General features: G+C 36.2%; 1 protein-coding gene across 1 annotated transcript; it reads right to left on the bottom strand.

Annotated features, from left to right (window-relative positions):
* Positions 1–15,242: 15,242 nt before the first annotated feature.
* On the bottom strand, positions 15,243–16,692 carry LOC115952092. Its single transcript, XM_031069176.1, has 3 exons — positions 16,285–16,692; positions 16,059–16,164; positions 15,243–15,967 (listed from the first exon to the last, which is right to left on the bottom strand). The coding sequence occupies exons 1-3, from the start codon at positions 16,690–16,692 to the stop codon at positions 15,243–15,245; spliced, it is 1,239 nt and encodes a 412-aa protein (XP_030925036.1).
* Between the last annotated feature and the right edge of the window lie 536 nt (positions 16,693–17,228).

The following is a 17,228-nucleotide window of genomic DNA, read 5'->3' as shown; positions in this document are numbered from 1 at the left end:
TATAAACCTTCTCCTTAGGTGGAATGTAGTAAATGTGTTGTTGGTGCCTTGGCGGCTAGCTGTTGTTGTTGTTGTTGAGGACAATGGGTGACTGTTTTTCCAGATTTGCCTAATGAGACTAGCGCCTTGAAAATTGATCGAAGAATGGTTAAAAAGCCTTTGGGTCAAGTTATTATAAGGATGGGATGACTGGTTTAAGGATCCGCTTATTTTACTGAAACTGAAATTTTTTTACTAAAATTATTGTAAATAAAGATAAAATTTAGCTGAAATAGTAAGTAGAACCCATGATAATATCAAAAAGTGAAATGAAACTCATGAATAGTGTGAATAGTAGCAAAAATAAGTTGAATAGTAAAATTAGTTGGCAAAAATAATCTTTGCCAAATGGATATTAAGAGTGATGAATTTCATGGTGTTTAATTATGGTGCATAAAATGCATTACGGTTGATAATTTTATGTGTTTTTGGGTTCGGAATTGCATGGAAGTTTTCAATAGATGGATAGTAGATTATTACACGGTTAAAAGGAGGTTTTTTTTAATGAGGAAAAATTATGCCCTTTTTTTTCCTCTAAATTTTGTGGCTTTTAGAGGTATTTACAGAGGTGGAAGATGGACTCTCTGATCAGTACTTTTCAAAAATTTCAAACCTAAAGAAAGAGTCCCTTTTCTCCTTGAATAAGTACATTAATTTATAAAAATAATTTTTCTGAGTTATAAAAACTTGTGGAATTTCATTTTTAGGAGATAAAATGATGCATATGTCCTTAGAAAAATATTAGGAAAAAACTCTCCGAGGAAAAATTGAACAAATGAAAAATATTCAAAAAGTGAAAATCAGAGTGTCAATCAATCTGACTCCTTCAAGTGCTGATCGACATACAAAGGAGCCAAATTGGCACTTCAAGCACAAATTTAGGTTCCGATAAGCACTCTGCAACACTAACTTTTAGATTTTTAGATTTTTTTTAAGGGTTTTATTATTTTATTTCGTGTTTTGGTATTTTAAAAGGGTAAATCCATGATTTTTTTATTTATTTATTAGAATAGGGTCTATTTTGGATTTTGGATGGGGATGATTCCAATTGGGACTAGGTATTCCAAGTTAACAATTTCATTCTTTATTATTGAAAAAATATAGTTAATTTTGATAATTAGAAATTCCAAAATTATCTTGTATATAAACTTCCAATGCATACATGACTATGATAATGTTTCAATTGAACCACTGACAATTTTATAAGCATGTAAAATGATAATTTTACCCTTGGATGTATGAAATGACCATTTTACCCCAACCTTATGAAATTACCATTTTGCCCCTCAATCTTGAAATTTTTGTTATCAAGTGAAAAATGGGATGTCTATGCTTTGGAAAATAAAAAAGAAATTCATGATGCATGAACTTAACCTATGAGCCATGAGGAGTTGAAGAGCTAGGAAAGAGAATAACTTGGATCCTAAATTTGTGTTGTTTTAGGCTATTGTTTTCATGCTAAAAAGAAATTGAAAATATGGTTTTCAGATCTGAACTGTTCAAAGAATCAGTAAAGGGAGAAGTTCAAGATTTTTAAGGTAGGATTGACGTTTGATCAAGGTTGAACTATGATGATGTCATAATTAATTTAGTAATGAATAAAAATAAAAATAATTGTATTAAATTTGTAAATATTAACAAGATTGACTAAAAATATCTATAAAGAAATTGAAACAAACTTTCAAATAAATTTTCATGATAAGGTTAATAGAAAATAATAAAACATAAATAAGCATGAAAATAAACTTGTATAATTATCCTTCAAGTATAAATCATTTTGATTAAATTAAAAAAAAAAATCACTTTTAATTAATTTATTAAATCACAAGTAAATTTATCAAAGAAAACAAATTTAGTAATATTTAATATATTGAGAGAGAAGTAATATAATATGTTGAGAAATTATAAATTGTGTAAGTATAATAATAATTAAAAAAGAAGAAGATTATAATTAAACACAAGGAGATCAAGAGATCTGATGGTTACAATGATAGTCTTTGCTCTCAAGATTCCTATCTTATTAGAAGTTACGGATCCTAGAGATGCTGCATTTTAGAAAGATGTATTCATAGATAAAACAGGCTCAATATTGTCAAACAATACTTGAATTTTAGTTGACTTGCCTCTTAGATCTATACCTATTGGGTGTAAATGATGAAAAACTCAGAAACCAGTAAACTGAGTTCTGAAGACTATCACCAATTGAACCAACAAAGAAATACAAATCACAAAGAAAGAAAAGCCTGAGAAAATGAAGGAAAGAGCAAGAAAGTAAGAGAAAGACAGAATGAGAGAGAGAGGGAGAATGAATGGAAGACTTGTATTCAATTTCAATATTTTCTACATAATGATACACTCGTGCTCATAGAGCTATTTATATACAACAAGAATCTGCCTAAATTGCTTAAGTTAACAACCCAAAATAAATGTAACTAAACCCCAAAAATATTTGTAACTAAGTCCCTGGAAATTAGGAATTATGTTAAGGCTAACTAACTGAATTTTGCGCCCAAACTAAACAGACACTTGAGACACCGTTTTATTAAGTTTCTGATGAAGTCATCACTTAGGTAAAACGGTGTGTTTGGTGTGTATGCTCTTAAATGAAACAATGCATTTAGTTTAATCAATACGCAGTCGTTTTAGGCTTCTTCTTCAACCTTCTTCTTTTCAGACTTCGTCTTCCTTACTTCAACATCCCCCCTCAAACTGATGGGGGAAGAATCAACTAGAAGTTTGGACCGATGAAGAGGAAACGAAGGAGCAGGAAGGGACTTAGTAAAGATGTCTGCAAAATTGTCACGACCTGAAACAAAACCAATCTGTAATTGCTTCCGAAGAACTTTCTCACGAGTGAAGTGGTAATCAACCTCTAGATGTTTGGTGCAAGAATGAAAAACTGGATTAGCAGAAAGAGCTATAGCCGAGACATTATCACACCAAATGACAAGAATGTGAGTGAGAAAAATGTGAAGTTCCTTGAACAAGGTACGAAGCCAAGCCAGTTCAACTGCGGTAGTTGCTAAGGCACGATACTCTGCCTTTGTGGAAGAACTAGACATAGTGCTCTGTTTCTTAGCAGACTAGGAAATGGGATTGGGCCCAAGAAACATAAGCAACCTTGTTGTAGACCGACTATCTGTAGGATACCCAGCCCAATCTGCGTCTGAGAATGCAAAAAGAGTCAAAGGCCCTAGGGTAAAAGAAAGCCCAAAATAGAGAGTGCCTTTGATATAAAGAAGGACCCTCTGAGTAGCTTTAAAGTGAGTAGTGGTAGGGTGACTCATGAACTGACACAATTGATGGACACTGAAGGCAATATTTGGACAAGTAAAGGTCAAATATTGAAGAGCACCAACCATGCTCCTGTATTGAGTTGGATTAGAAAGAAGAACACCATCATGAGAAACTAAACGAGTTGAAGGACATGAGGGAGTCTTGGTTGGCTTGGAATTCTCCATACGAAACCTATGAAGCACATCAAAAGCATACTTAGTCTGTGTTAGAGTGAGATCATGAGTGGATTTAGTAATTTGAATGCCCAAGAAATAGTTAAGAGGCCCTAAATCCTTGAGTTCATATACTTGACCAAGAGTTGTAATCAAATCATGAATTTGGGTGGAGCCATTTCCAGTAACAATGATGTCATCCACATATAAAGGAGATAAATGATGGTGTGAGCTGAGCAAAACACAAAGAAGGAGCTGTCAGCCATGGAGGTAATGAAGCCTAGATGAAGCAAGTGAAGGCAAATTGTTCAAACCAAACCCTTGGTGCTTGTTTGAGACCATAGAGAGATTTGTGAAGCTTGCATACATAATTTGGATGAACAGGATCCACATATCCAGTGGGTTGATGCATATATACCTCTTCTTTGAGATAGCCATGAAGAAACGCATTAGACACATCCAGTTGTCTCAACTCCCATCTACAACTCATAGCAATAGCCAAAACCAATCTCACTATTGCAGGCTTAACAACAGGACTAAAGGTTTCATGAAAGTCCACACTAGCCTATTGATGGAATCCTTTAGCTACAAGTCTGGACTTGTACCTAGAGATGGAACCATCACTATTCAATTTAAGCTTGAACACCCATTTGCAGCCAACCAAGTTAACATGTGGAGGAGCAGGAACAAGAGACCAGATCTGCTATCTCTGAAGAGCCTGAAACTCAGCAGCCATTGCCTCACACCACCTAGGATAGAAGCAATTTTATAAAAAGGGGGTTCTGTATAGGTATAGTCAATGGCAGCCTTATAGCAAAGTTTGGGATTAGGTTTGGTAATGCCACTCTTGGACCTAGTTTGCATAGGATGGGAATTAAAGGTAGGAAGAGGTAAAGGGACAGGTGGAGGTGAGTCATGGTGAGAGAGAGGTAAAGAAACAGGATCAGTGAGGGTGAAAACAAGTAAAGGGACAATGTTAGTGCCAGTGGAAGGTAATGAAGAATGTAGAGAAGTGGATGGAGAAGGAAGAGGAGTAGGAGTGATATCAGGTAAGAGGGAGGATTCTGTAGTAGATGAAGATGTGCTAGAATTGGAATGTGATAGACTAGGGGAGTGAGATGGATATGGATCTAGTAATGAGGATTGATTGGTAGAGTGGAGGTATAGTTGATTGGACAACCAAGTAGGAACAGTGGGAGTATAAGTATTGGTGGACACAGATTGAACAGGTAATGCAAAAGGGAACTTGGATTCATCAAAAGCCACATGTCTAGAAGTGTAAACATGGTTTGTGTGAGGATCAAGACAAAGGTAACCCTTAGATTGAGAAGGATAGCCAATGAAGATACACTCCCTAGTCCTAGGTTCAAGTTTATGAGCTGTGCAAGGTCTCAGATTTGGATAATAGGCACACCCAAAGATTTTAAGATGAGTAAGGTCAAGGAAGGAAGAGTAAAGGGTAAACCAAGGAAATTTCCAATAAAGCACAGAAGTAGGAAGCAAATTAATCAAGGTAACAACAGTCTGAGCTGCAAAAGACCAAAAGGAGTAATCCAAAGAAGACTGAGATAGAAGAGCAATAACAGTTTCTATGATATGCCTATGTTTCCTCTTAACAACTCCATTTTGTTAAGGGGTATGAGGGCAAGAAATCTGATGAGAAATACCATGATTGGAAAGATAAGATTTGAATTCATTGGAAGTAAATTCACCCCTTCCATTAGATCTAAAAGTTTTAATTTTCAAAGAAAATTTAGTGGCAACCATAGCATTGAACTGAACAAGCTTATCAAAAGCTTCAGATTTGGACTTTAGCAGATAAATCCAACTAAAGCTAGAGTAGTGATCAACAAATAAGATGTAATACTTAAAACCATTGACAGATAAAGTAGGAGCAGGACCCCACAAGTCAGAATGTATAGGTTCAAAAGGAGTAGAAGCTTTAAATTGAGAGTTTGGAAAAGAAATATTGTGCATTTTACCATATAAGCAATGAGTACAAGTTGGAGTCACAAGATTGACATTATTTTGTACAGACTTGACATTTGGAAACAAACAATTGAGGGCTTGATCATTAGGATGGCCAAGTCTCATATGCTAGAGTGTCTTATTGAAATCAGGATACCTAGAAACATTATTACAGATTCTATGTAATGGGAGAAGCTGAGAAGCATGATGAGTATTGATGGAGTAAACTCCACCTTCACTCTTGCCTTGGTAGAGAATTTTCCCTATGTCCAAGGCTTGGATGGAAATAATATTTTCATCAAAATAGCACCAACAATGATTGTCATGACAAAGTTTATGATCAAAAGCAAGCTTAGAAGCAATTGAGGGTACTCTAAGGACATTATTAAGTTGAATATCAGAGAAAGAAGATGGAATAAGAATAGTACTAGTATAAGTAATAGGTAGGTTTTGTCCATTATCAACAGTAAGGTGATCCTGAGTGGTGTATGGCTTAGGGAAGCTAAGCTGATTAAGATTAGTTGTGACATGATTAGTTGCTCCACTGTCAGCAAACCAGGGTTGATCCTGATTGAAGCAAGCATTTAAGGTTGTGGCCATTGCTGCAAACTTTGCAGGTGCATGTTTGCCTTGATAGGCATAATCCATCCTGTAATAACAATCTACAGCCAAATGACCAAGCTTTCCATAAATTTGGCATATAGGCCTATCTGATCTAGGACCACCTAAACTGGGTTGACCTTGTTGGAAGTGGTTGAAAGGATTAAACTAAGAAGACTAACCATTTGAGCCTCTGCCACCTCTTCCTCCTCTATTATTAAAGTTCCCTCGGCCTCTACCTCTATTTTGGTTGTGATTATAACCATTGCCATTTGACCTCTGATTAGCTGATGTAGCCATAGCAAAGATAGAGTCTTTAACCTCTAATTTATCATTGAGGGATTCTTCTTCTGCATTTAACAAGGTTGAGAGCTCATCAAAACCAAGCTGAGTATTTGTGGTCCTGATTGTTGATCTGAATGCATTGAATTCTTTTGGAAGTCCCTTAATTGTAATATGGAGCAATTCCTCATCATCCACAATAACTCCAACAGCCAATAGTTTTTCTCTTACAACTTTAATTTTTTGCAGATACACATCCATAAACTCATTTCCTTTCCTCAAATTATGAAGTTCACTCTTAAGGTTCATGATGTGAGACCTTGAGACTGAAGAAAACCTATTTTCCAATACCTTCCAAACTTCTATGGCAGTTGCACAACCAACAGTGAGTGCAAGCACAGATGGAGACAAAGTTGAACTTATAAAGGTAAGGCATTTTCCTTTGATTTCCAAATCAAGAAATCTGGATTCACAATTGTAGTGTATGATCCAGATAAATCCCTGAGAAACTTATCAGGAACAAGTTGAGGCTCTTCAAGCAACTCATACAAGGAATAGGTTTCAAGAACCATGGAAATTTGATGCTTCCATACAATATAGTTTGTATTATCTAGTTTTACTGTCATCATAATGGACATATTAGAGAGAAGCAAAAGAGGCTGATTTACCAGACTTAATGACATTGAGGAAGTGGATGAAGACGATGCCATTATTGAGCTTAAGGCAGCCATAGTTGAAGATTGAGTAGCAGTAGCAATAGTGTGCTTTGATACCATGATGAAAAACTCAGAAACTAGTAAACTGAGTTCTGAAGACTGTCACCAATTGAACCAACAAAGAAATACAAATCTTAGAGAAAGAAAAGCTTGAGAAAATGAAGGAAAGAGAAAGAAAGTAAGAGAAAGACAAAATGTGAGAGAGAGAGAGAGAGAATGAATGGAAGACTTGTATTCAATTTCAATATTTTCTACATAATGATACACTCGTGCTCATAGAGCTATTTATATACAACAAGAATTTGCCTAAATTGCTTAAGTTAACAACCCAAAATATCTATAACTAAACCCCCAAAATATTTGTAACTAAGTCCCTGGAAATTAGGAATTCTGTTAAAGCTAACTAACTGAATTTTGTGCCCAAACTAAGCGGACACTTGAGCAAAGCGAAGTGCACTGTTTTATTATGTTTTTGATGACGTCATTCACTTAAGTAAAACGGTGTGTTTGGTGCGTATGCTCTTAAATGAAACGATGCGTTTAATTTAATCAATACGCAGTCGTTTTAGGCTTCTTCTTCAACCTTCTTCTTTTCAGACTTCGTCTTCCTTACTTCAATAGTAAATGGGTTTCTTCAAAACTTTTACAGTTAAGTTGGTAGCCAAAGAATTTAAACAAAAAGAAGGCAAATATGATTTTGATACTTATACAGCAGTAGCTAGAATAACATCGATTAAAGTGTTTATGGCACTAGCTTCGATTTTTTATTTATATATATAGCAAAAGAATGTCAAGATCATATTTTTGAATGGTGATCTAAAAGAAGACGTATACATGGATCATCTAGAAGGGTTTATTATGCGTGGACATGAAAGAAAGCTTTCAAATTAGTCAACTTATTCTATGGATTAAAGTTAAGTACCAAAACAATATAATGAAAAGTTTTATTATCTGATTCTACTTCATGGATCTAAGCATAATAGTGTTGATAAATTCATAAATTCATAAATTCTAAATTCACTACTAGTTAGAGCATTCGCATTAGTCTTATCTAAAATATTTGCCTATTTTAATATAAGAACCTACTTTTCTATTTCACACAATCATTTTTCAAAAACACCTATATCAAATTATCTATTATACACTATATTTTATTAAAATAATATATATTTTTAGGGTTAGGTTCAAGTTACACCTGGTGTAACTCTAAATAATATTACATCACCCAATAACTTATTATAGAATTAATATTTTGAAAATCCAACCGTTGAATTATATGTTCTATATGTTCTTAACATGCATGCCAATTTTTATATCAATCGAATGTTATTTACTATTGGATCTAAAAACTCATCTTTTATTCATTATTTTAAACTACAAAAATTTGAATTTTAATAATTGATTGATGACATGGCTATTAATCTTTAATCACCTCGAAATTTTGCAAGCATGAAGAATATACAAAGATGATGTTATCTAACGGTGGATTTGTCAATATTCGCATCCAATTAAAAAATATTGAGTGGTGTAACATTGTTTAGAGTTACACCAGGTGTAACTTGAACCCAACCCATATTATTATTATTATTATTATATCTCTCAACTCACATATCTCTTCTCCCTCAAACTCTCTGCCTCTCTCTCATCCCAAATCCACAAACTCATCTCAAACTCTCGCCTCTCTCTTATCCCAAACCCAAAAACCCACCTCAAACTCTTCACCTTTCTCTCATCCCAAGCCCATAAACTCAACTCTTTGCATCTCTCTCACCTCTCAAATCCCTCATCTCTCTCTCCCCTCCTAAGTCTTTCTCTTTTTAGTCTCTCAAATCCCTCATCTCTCTCTCTCTCTCTCTCTCTCTCAGTTTTCTTTCATCCAAAACCCACACACTCACACACAAATTTCCTCTAAGCTCGTTCTCATACCGTCACTAATCTCTATATGTGGCAATGGCAACTGAGTTTGGTCCATATTCGCTGGCAACAGAATATGCGGGACTGTGATGATTTGAGTTTGGGTTGATATTTTTCCATTGATGGTTTATTTTGGGTCTTTCGTAGATTGGTTTGAGTTGATTTTTCATTGATTTTCTATTGATTTTGGGTTTGATTTTCTGTTGGTTTTGGGTTTTATTTTGCAATGATTTTGTGTATGGATTGTTATGTGTTGTAATGGTGGTGGTGGTTGGGTGGTGCTGGGTTGTGGTGGTGCATGGGTGGATGGTTGATCAACTGTGCTCTTTAGAGAGAGAGAGAGAGAGATGAAGAAGAAGAGAGAGTTTTGGCCGGTAAGAGAGAAAATAAAATGAAATATTGATTAACACAGCTACAGCAATAGTATAGATTTACACGGTTGCTTTAGTAGATGTGTAAGTATATATAGTTATACACCCATTATATGGGTAGTTTTGGGACAAAAATGTGTAAATTTGAGCATTTTTTATTATAGACACATTGATATGAATGCTCTTATGGTGTTATTATATGTCTATGTGGATGACTACCATATATTTGGGAATAGGGTTATAAACGAGCCAAGTTTTGTCAAGTAGTACGTGTTTAAACTTGGTTTGTTAATAAAAATCAAATACTCAAGCTTGGTTTGAGCTTGAGACAAGCTTAAAAATAATGTTTGAACTCGAGCTCAAAAGTATGCGAAAAAGCTTGAGTTTGGCTTGGCTTGGCTTGATTAATTAGTCGAGCCAAGCTCAAGCTTAATATCAAGCTCAAACTTGATCTTAAGTCAAGTTTTTTAGCTTAGGATCCAAAACAAATGCATTATCAAATGCTTATATCACCAAAAATCAAGTAAACAAAAAAGAAAAGAAAAGAAAAGAATATACTCATTTTATCATGCTTCTAATTCAATCCGTGATTAGAAATTGTTCAAATTACAATTTTACATAATTAAATCCATCCATTCATCATTCATTGTTTATAGCTTGAGTAATTAAAAAAATATATATATATATAACTAAAGTCTAAAAGTGTTCCATGGTTAGTTAGAGGGAGTGTTAAAAAAAATTAGAGGAAAGAAGAAAATTTAATGGATAGTGGTAAGTGGTCTCATGTAGACTATGTTATTATTAAGATATGTGTAATGTCATAATAATGAGATTATTTAATAAACATATATCAAGCTATAAACGAGCCTAAGCTTGGCATGTTTTGTATCAAACCCTATTGTTCAAAAGCAATTCTTTTTCTTTTTTTTTGGTTAGGCTTGGCTTGTTTATCAAACAAGCATAAAACTAAGGCTTAAGTTTGGTTTATTTATAAATAAACAAACATGAACGAGCTTTTTATCAAATTGAGCTTGAGTTGTTCATCAACAGCTTGGTTCGTTTACAGTCCTATTTGAGAATGACAAAATTTAGGTACAGTACTTAGATGCTATTTCTTAGATTCTCATTTTTAAAATTCAGCCTTGTAGCTTTTTTCTCATGTGATAGAAGTGTATTTCTAGTTAGATACTATCACATGACTAAGTTTTAAGATAAGAACTTAAGGAACAATACTTGAGTATTGTACCTAATTTCTGCCTATTTGGGAAAGTTGGAGGGAGTATCTAAAACTAAGAAATATCTATTTTCAAAATTCAAAATGTGACGAAATTCCTCTTCCCTCTCACCCCTCATCTAAATAAAATGGAGTGCTTTATTGATAAATTAGAGAAACTGAGAGTATGAATAATTACATCATTGTGTTCTGCTTATATATAGTTGAATAAAATAGAGCATAAAAAAAAATGCTACATCTATAACATATTCATGACAAATCTTAAGTAATAAGTTGTTATTGGTTCTAATTTGAACTCATTATTAAAATTAATTTTTTGCCCAACAATAACAGTAAGTGATTTGTTGTAAAATATTATGTACAAACATTTCTAAAAAAAGAATTCTAGAAAAGAAAAAAATCTCTAAAAACTAACCAATTGAATTAGTAACCGTCATCAGCAACAACCAATAGAAGCTTTACACGTGGCATAAAACAACAAACTAATAATCTAACAAACTGAAGCTAAATGGCACGTGCATGGTAAGCGTGTGAATTCTTTACGCCTTTAAACTCACTTAAGTGAAACGACAGCGTATTATTGCATTATCTTATCTATTTGTCTTGGTTGCTGTTTTATTTGTAACGACGTCGTCTTGCTGCGCTTGTAATCTGTTGAAGACGACATCGTTTTATGCTGAGCCAAGTTTTCTTCCAACAATTGATAATTATATAGTATTGTTATTTATTACCATTATGTATGTACGCTCAATTTAAGAGACACTCTCAAGAGGTTTTGTGAAAAAAGTAAAACTAATGGATTGAATTTGAAACATGTTTCTCCAAAAGTTGGCTATAATATATGGATCCTAATTAGGGGTGTCAAATGGATGGGGTTAAGGTGGGCATAATTGGGTTGGGTATATAAAACTCATTTACTCATTAAAACTTATTTAACTAATTGTTTCTAACCCAAACCCAAACCAAACCCAATTATTATGGGTAAACCCCAACCCACCAAATTACCTAATTATCAAAACCAAAATGCTCCTAAAGTGAAAATGACCAAAATACTCAAAAATCTTAAAAAATGACCAAAATACACCCGATATCCAAAAAATGACCAAAATAACCCCGAAACCTAAAAAACTACCAAAATACCCCCAAAACCTAAAAATTACCAAAATACCCCCAAAACCTTGAAAATTACCAAAATACTCTTGAAACCTTAAAATGACCAAAATACCCCAAAACCCAAAAATGACCAAAATAACCTAAAACCCAAATTATTTACAAATTAGTTTAAAAAGGGTAATAATAACTTATACGTAGGTGTGGATTGTTAGGTTAAATCAAGGATAAGTGTTATACTCTTAATAATGGAGTTCAAGAAATTCTCCAAATGTCTAAATTGAAAGAAACATCAAAGGATCTTGACCATAGGAACATAAGAAGTTGGACTGCTTCTAGCAAACGTTTAAGGTTTACTTTTGCAAATGTTCAAGAAAACCATGATGGAGCACTTGGATAACTGCAATTAAATTTGTGAGTCTTTTTTTGCTGAAATTATATGGAATCAAGCGTGTGTTACTTTCGTTTCTAATATCTAAAGTCGTGGTTTAAGCTTAATTAGGCCACTAATGACTTTAAAATGTTTACATTAATTGATGGTTTAAGTTGAAAGATTCCTTAAAATAAAAATAAAAATAAAAAGTTGAAATATTCCTCTCGTATGCATGATGACATCAATATTTGGACTAAACAATTAATATAATAATCTAAGCATAGGCTTGTTAAAAAGTTTGGGTAGATTGTGATATGGAATGAAGGGCGTGGGTTTGTATTTTAAGACTTTTTGGTTAAGAGGGAGCTGCAATAATATTAACTAGCCATAAACGGAGATGTTCTGGCTGAAAGCCTTAGAGTATACAAACCATCAGCATCCGCATTTAAAATATTACAAAAGTCATCATTAGGCGGTGCATTAAGTACAACAAAAATTCCAGAAAAAGAACAGCCTGCTCTAGCAAGGTTATCGGCGCATCTATTCGCCTCCCTAAATACATGGGTGACCTTGACATGCTGGAATTGCTTCAGGAGGTACCTGCAGTCATTGAGCAGAGCAACATTTGAGTTATTAATATCCTTCTTAGACAGCACAAGATTTACAACAACTTGGGCATCTAATTCAACATGCAGGTGGTTAATACCAAGTTGGGCCGCAAGCATTAGCCCATCCCTCAAGGCCCAAAATTCAACAGCCACACTTGTAGCCTGCCTAATATTTCTCATGTAACCCTTAACCCACTTCCCATCATGGTCACGGATGAGACCGCCCCCACCAGCACGTCCCAGATTCCCCTGTGACGCCCCATCAGAATTCAACTTGAACCACCCTTGGTCTGGTTTGTTCCAGCGGATCGGATTGACAGTGCAGTGCCTCATTTTATGCCTCCTGCTCACACAATAGAAGAACTCACGTGCTAGCTGGATGAACATCAAGTGTAGGTTAGGATTGACAGGGGCATTCTCAAAGACTACATTATTTCTATGCCTCCATAAGCACCAAATAGCAAATGGAAATTGGATATTCCAGGGAAAGCCATTAGCAAGAATATGGTTACTGCCTAAACAGTTATGCTTGATCCAGTCCAATAGATTTAACTGAAGAAAGTTAGAGAAAATCTAGGGCGTACTCAATTTCTTCCAAAACGTAAGTGCAAAGGAGCAATCTCTTAAAAGGTGGATGATGGATTCCTCATGGCTATGGCAAAGGGGGCATGTCGTGTGGCAGGTAATGCCTCTGTCAGCAAGAGTTTTCCGCACCGGTATACTACTGTGAAAGCAAAGCCAAATGAAATGTTGGATTTTTGGTAAGGTGTCAATTTTCCACAGCCAACCTCCAGAAAAGGCGATGGGGCTTGCTCCATCATTACGCGCCAGATCATACGCCGAGGCTGCACTGAATTCTCCATTCTGTGAAAGTTTCCATACTAGTGTGTCCTCTTTCACACCAAACATTTGCATAGGAACAGCTATGATTTTCTCCAACACTTCCTTTGGCAAAACAAAGGAAAGTTTCTCCCAACACCATCTTCCTTCTTGAAACACATTTGCAATTGTTAACTCAGAATCAGATTGTGTGAGTGGACCTTCAATCAGCTCCCTTACTGAGCCTCCTTTTATCCATTTACTTCCCCAAAAATGAAGTTTTGAATTGGTGCTAGCATTCCAACCAATCCCTTTTTCAAAAACAGAGAAGCCCACCTTAATGGCAGTCCACACAGAGGAACAAGGAAGCTTATCAGGATCTTTGGAAATCCTTCTTGTCCATGAGCAATATTTATTCAGAAAAATTTTCGTCCATAAAGCATCCTTCTCATGGTAAAGTCTTCAATTGAGCTTAGCAAGGAGGGCAATATTTTTTGCTCTCGCTTGTTGTATGCCGAGTCCACCTTCCTCCTTTGGCATGATAATCTTGCTCCAGCCAACAAGATGAAGTTTTTTCTTCTCTACAGAAGAGCCCCATAGAAAGTCCCTGCTATTTTATCAATTTTCTCACATAAATGGACTAGCAGGACAACACCTTGCATCACATAATTGGGAATAGCTGTAAGAACAGATTTAACCAACACGCATCTACCAGCAAATGAGAGGAATCTAGCTTTCCAGCCAGCGAGTTTAGAGAGCATTCTTTCAGCAATATAGTTATACTAAGATCTGGTTGCACCTTTATGCTTTAAAGGCATTCCCAAATATTTTCCTAAGCAAGTAGTTGCTTGAATGCCCAAAGAAGTACAGATCCTATCCTTAATATCTTCATGAATGTTTGGTGAGAAGTAAACCCGTGATTTTTCTATGCTGATAAGTTGTCCTGATTCAGCACAAAATTTAGATAGAACTTCCTTAATGGTTTTAGCTCCTGCTTTATTAGCTTTAGCAAAAAGCATTAGGTCATCGGCAAAGAATAAATGTGAGACCTCCACATTATCTTTAGAAGCTTTCATAGGAACCCATTTCTTCTCCATGCAGCCTTCATTAATGAGGAAGCCAAGATACTCCATACAAAGAATGAAAAGATATGGAGAGAGAGGATCCCCCTGCCGAAGCCCTCTTGAAGGTTTAAAGGAATTTAACTTCCCCCCATTAAACAAAATTGAGTTGCTTGTTGAGGAGATGCATCCCATAATCAAGTCAATGAGCATATGAGGAAAATTGAAAGCTCTAAGGACCTTGTGTATGAAAGGCCATTCGAGACAAGCCTTAGCAAGGTCAACTTTAATGGCCATGAAGCCCACTTTGCCTTTTTTACTATCCAAGGAGTGGATGAGTTCTTGAGCAATAGCAAAATTATCTAACCCCCTCTCCCAGGAACAAAGGCTGCTTGATTAGGGGCAATCAACTTCTCAAGAAAAGGCCTAATTCGCCCCACTATGATTTTGGTAATTACTTTGTAGATGGTATTGCATAGTCTGATCGGCCTATAATTGTTGAAACTCTCCGAATTTGGGCATTTCGGAATAAGAGAAATCATTGTTTCATTTAGATAACCCGGAACCACTTTAGACTAAAAAATATCCCTGACTTCCTTACAAACTGGGCCTTTAACATCCTCCCAGAAGTATTGAAAAAATTCAGCATGGAGACCGTCCACTCTCGGAGCTTTAAAGGGCTTCAAGGACCACAAGCCCTATCTAATTTCCTCATCTGTAACAGGAGTACACAAGTAGCCTTTATCCTCCTCAGAAATGATACAGCAAGGAAAATTGTCAAGATCCGTAGGGGAGATAGAATCATATAGGCCATTCTCAAACAATTTTTGATATTCCGAGAGAATAAAAGCTTTAATTCCCTCCTCATCAGTTATCCACTCTCCCACAGAATTTTTAATGCTACGTATCTTATTCCTGTGTCTACGAACAAGAGTTGAAACATGAAAAAAGGGCGTGTTGCAGTCACCACATGCAGCCCAATTAGGACGAGACTTGAGGGCCCAGTATTCCTCCTCCTGTTGCATAATTGCAGCATATTCCCTCATGAGATCCTTTTCAAGCTGGACAAGGAACTGATTTGGACCATTAGACAGAGCTTTCTGGACTCCATATAACCTTGCCAACACTCTTCTTTTACGGGCAAAAATGTTTCCAAACACATCTTTATTCCATTTCTTTGCTTTCTCTGTGAACTGTTTTATGGCCAACCCTAAATTTAGATGCAAGCCCCAAGATCCCTTCACGATCTCAGGAAATTCAGGATGGTGTAACCACATGGTTTGGAACCTGAATGGTTTATCAAGCTCAGTAGGGGGGTCTATAGAGCTCAAGGAGAACCGGGCAATGGTCCGAAAAATCCCTAGGCAAGTGGGTAACAGATGCTTCAGGAAAAAGAACCCTCCACTCAGAATTTGCAAAGCACCTATCAATGCGCTCCAAAACCTAGTCAGTGATTTGTCTTAAATTTGACCAAGTGTATTTAGGCCCAGAAAACCCAAGGTCCAGAAGATTACAATCATCTAGAAAATCTTTAAACTCAAAGGCTCTATTCAGATTAACCCTCCTGCCCCCAAATTTATCCTCACCACAGAGGACCTCATTAAAGTCTCCAAGTAATAACTAGGGCAAATTATGAAGTTGTGCAACCTTAGATAAGTTAGACCACAAAATTTTTCTCTCAGCCAAACGGGGACTAGCATATATAGGAGAAACAAGCCAAGTAAGGTTAGAGTTGTGTACCTGAACGGTTGCATGAATCTCTTGTTCTATAGCTGAGAGCACAACTACATCAACCTCCCCTCTCTTCCACAGGAGCCAAAGGCCACCCGCATAGCCAATAGTCTCTGTAGTGAAGAACCCATCAAAAGGAAGATCCTCAATGATTCTAGCAGCACGGTCACCACTAACTCTGGTCTCCGTGATGATCAAGATAGATGGAAAGTGATTCACCATCATTTCTAACACACGTCTCTTAAAATCCAACCCCAGAGCACCTCTACAATTCCACAGTAATATATTCATCTTTGCACAGTGGTTGTTGGGGATTTCCACTGGTTCAGTTCCCATTCTAGCTGTGGCAATCATGCTACATCCCAACCTCCTCAGCAGGTCCTTGGATGCCACCCATTCCGGCTTCCACACCGTCATATAAGTCAGGATTCCCTGTATGTCCTCTCTGCAACACAAGAGCAGATCACACTTCTTGGCTTGGTTGAGAGTTTAGAACAACTTCAATATGGGAAAATTCCCCAGGTGGGATACAGCCAAGCCCCTAAAGTCTATCACTTTCCTCTCCTGTATCAACCATCCGAATTCGTCCAAGTGAGGCATTACCAATGGCCTTCTAAGCTTGTTCAACTCTTGTGCTTCCTTCATCGTGATAAGTGGCGCATCCGTGAGAAACTTCCACCATGGATTCGGAGTTGCTTCCCATGCCGGATGGTCCAACCATAAAGTTCCCAGTTCTTACACTTGTTAGGGTTATCGGAAGAATGTGCTTCCAAGCTGCAGTCAACTCCTCATTGAACCACCCTAACGTGTCCGTCGGAGCAGCTCTAATCTGAGCTATTACCTCGTTTGGGATGGCTATGGCTTTGTTCCTGTGCCATATCACCCACCCCGCTGAAGGAAAAGGGAGAGAGGGAAGCTCGGAATAAGACATTTGTAGCGTTGAAACTACCCTC

Source organism: Quercus lobata, chromosome 1, assembly GCF_001633185.2.
Source record: "Quercus lobata isolate SW786 chromosome 1, ValleyOak3.0 Primary Assembly, whole genome shotgun sequence".
Classification (NCBI taxonomy): Eukaryota; Viridiplantae; Streptophyta; class Magnoliopsida; order Fagales; family Fagaceae; genus Quercus; species Quercus lobata.
This window is presented reverse-complemented; position numbering and strand designations above follow the sequence as displayed.

Excerpts from the sequence above, each read along its gene's own strand:
- LOC115952092 (XM_031069176.1), bottom strand. The coding sequence starts at position 16,692 with ATGACGGTGTGGAAGCCGGAATGGGTGGCATCCAAGGACCTGCTGAGG. Across the intron at positions 16,165-16,284 it reads AGATTCATGCAACCGTTCAG|TTATTACTTGGAGACTTTAA; the intron begins GTACACAACTCT and ends AATTTGCCCTAG. Across the intron at positions 15,968-16,058 it reads TAAAGATTTTCTAGATGATT|GTGCTTTGCAAATTCTGAGT; the intron begins GTAATCTTCTGG and ends GCGCATTGATAG.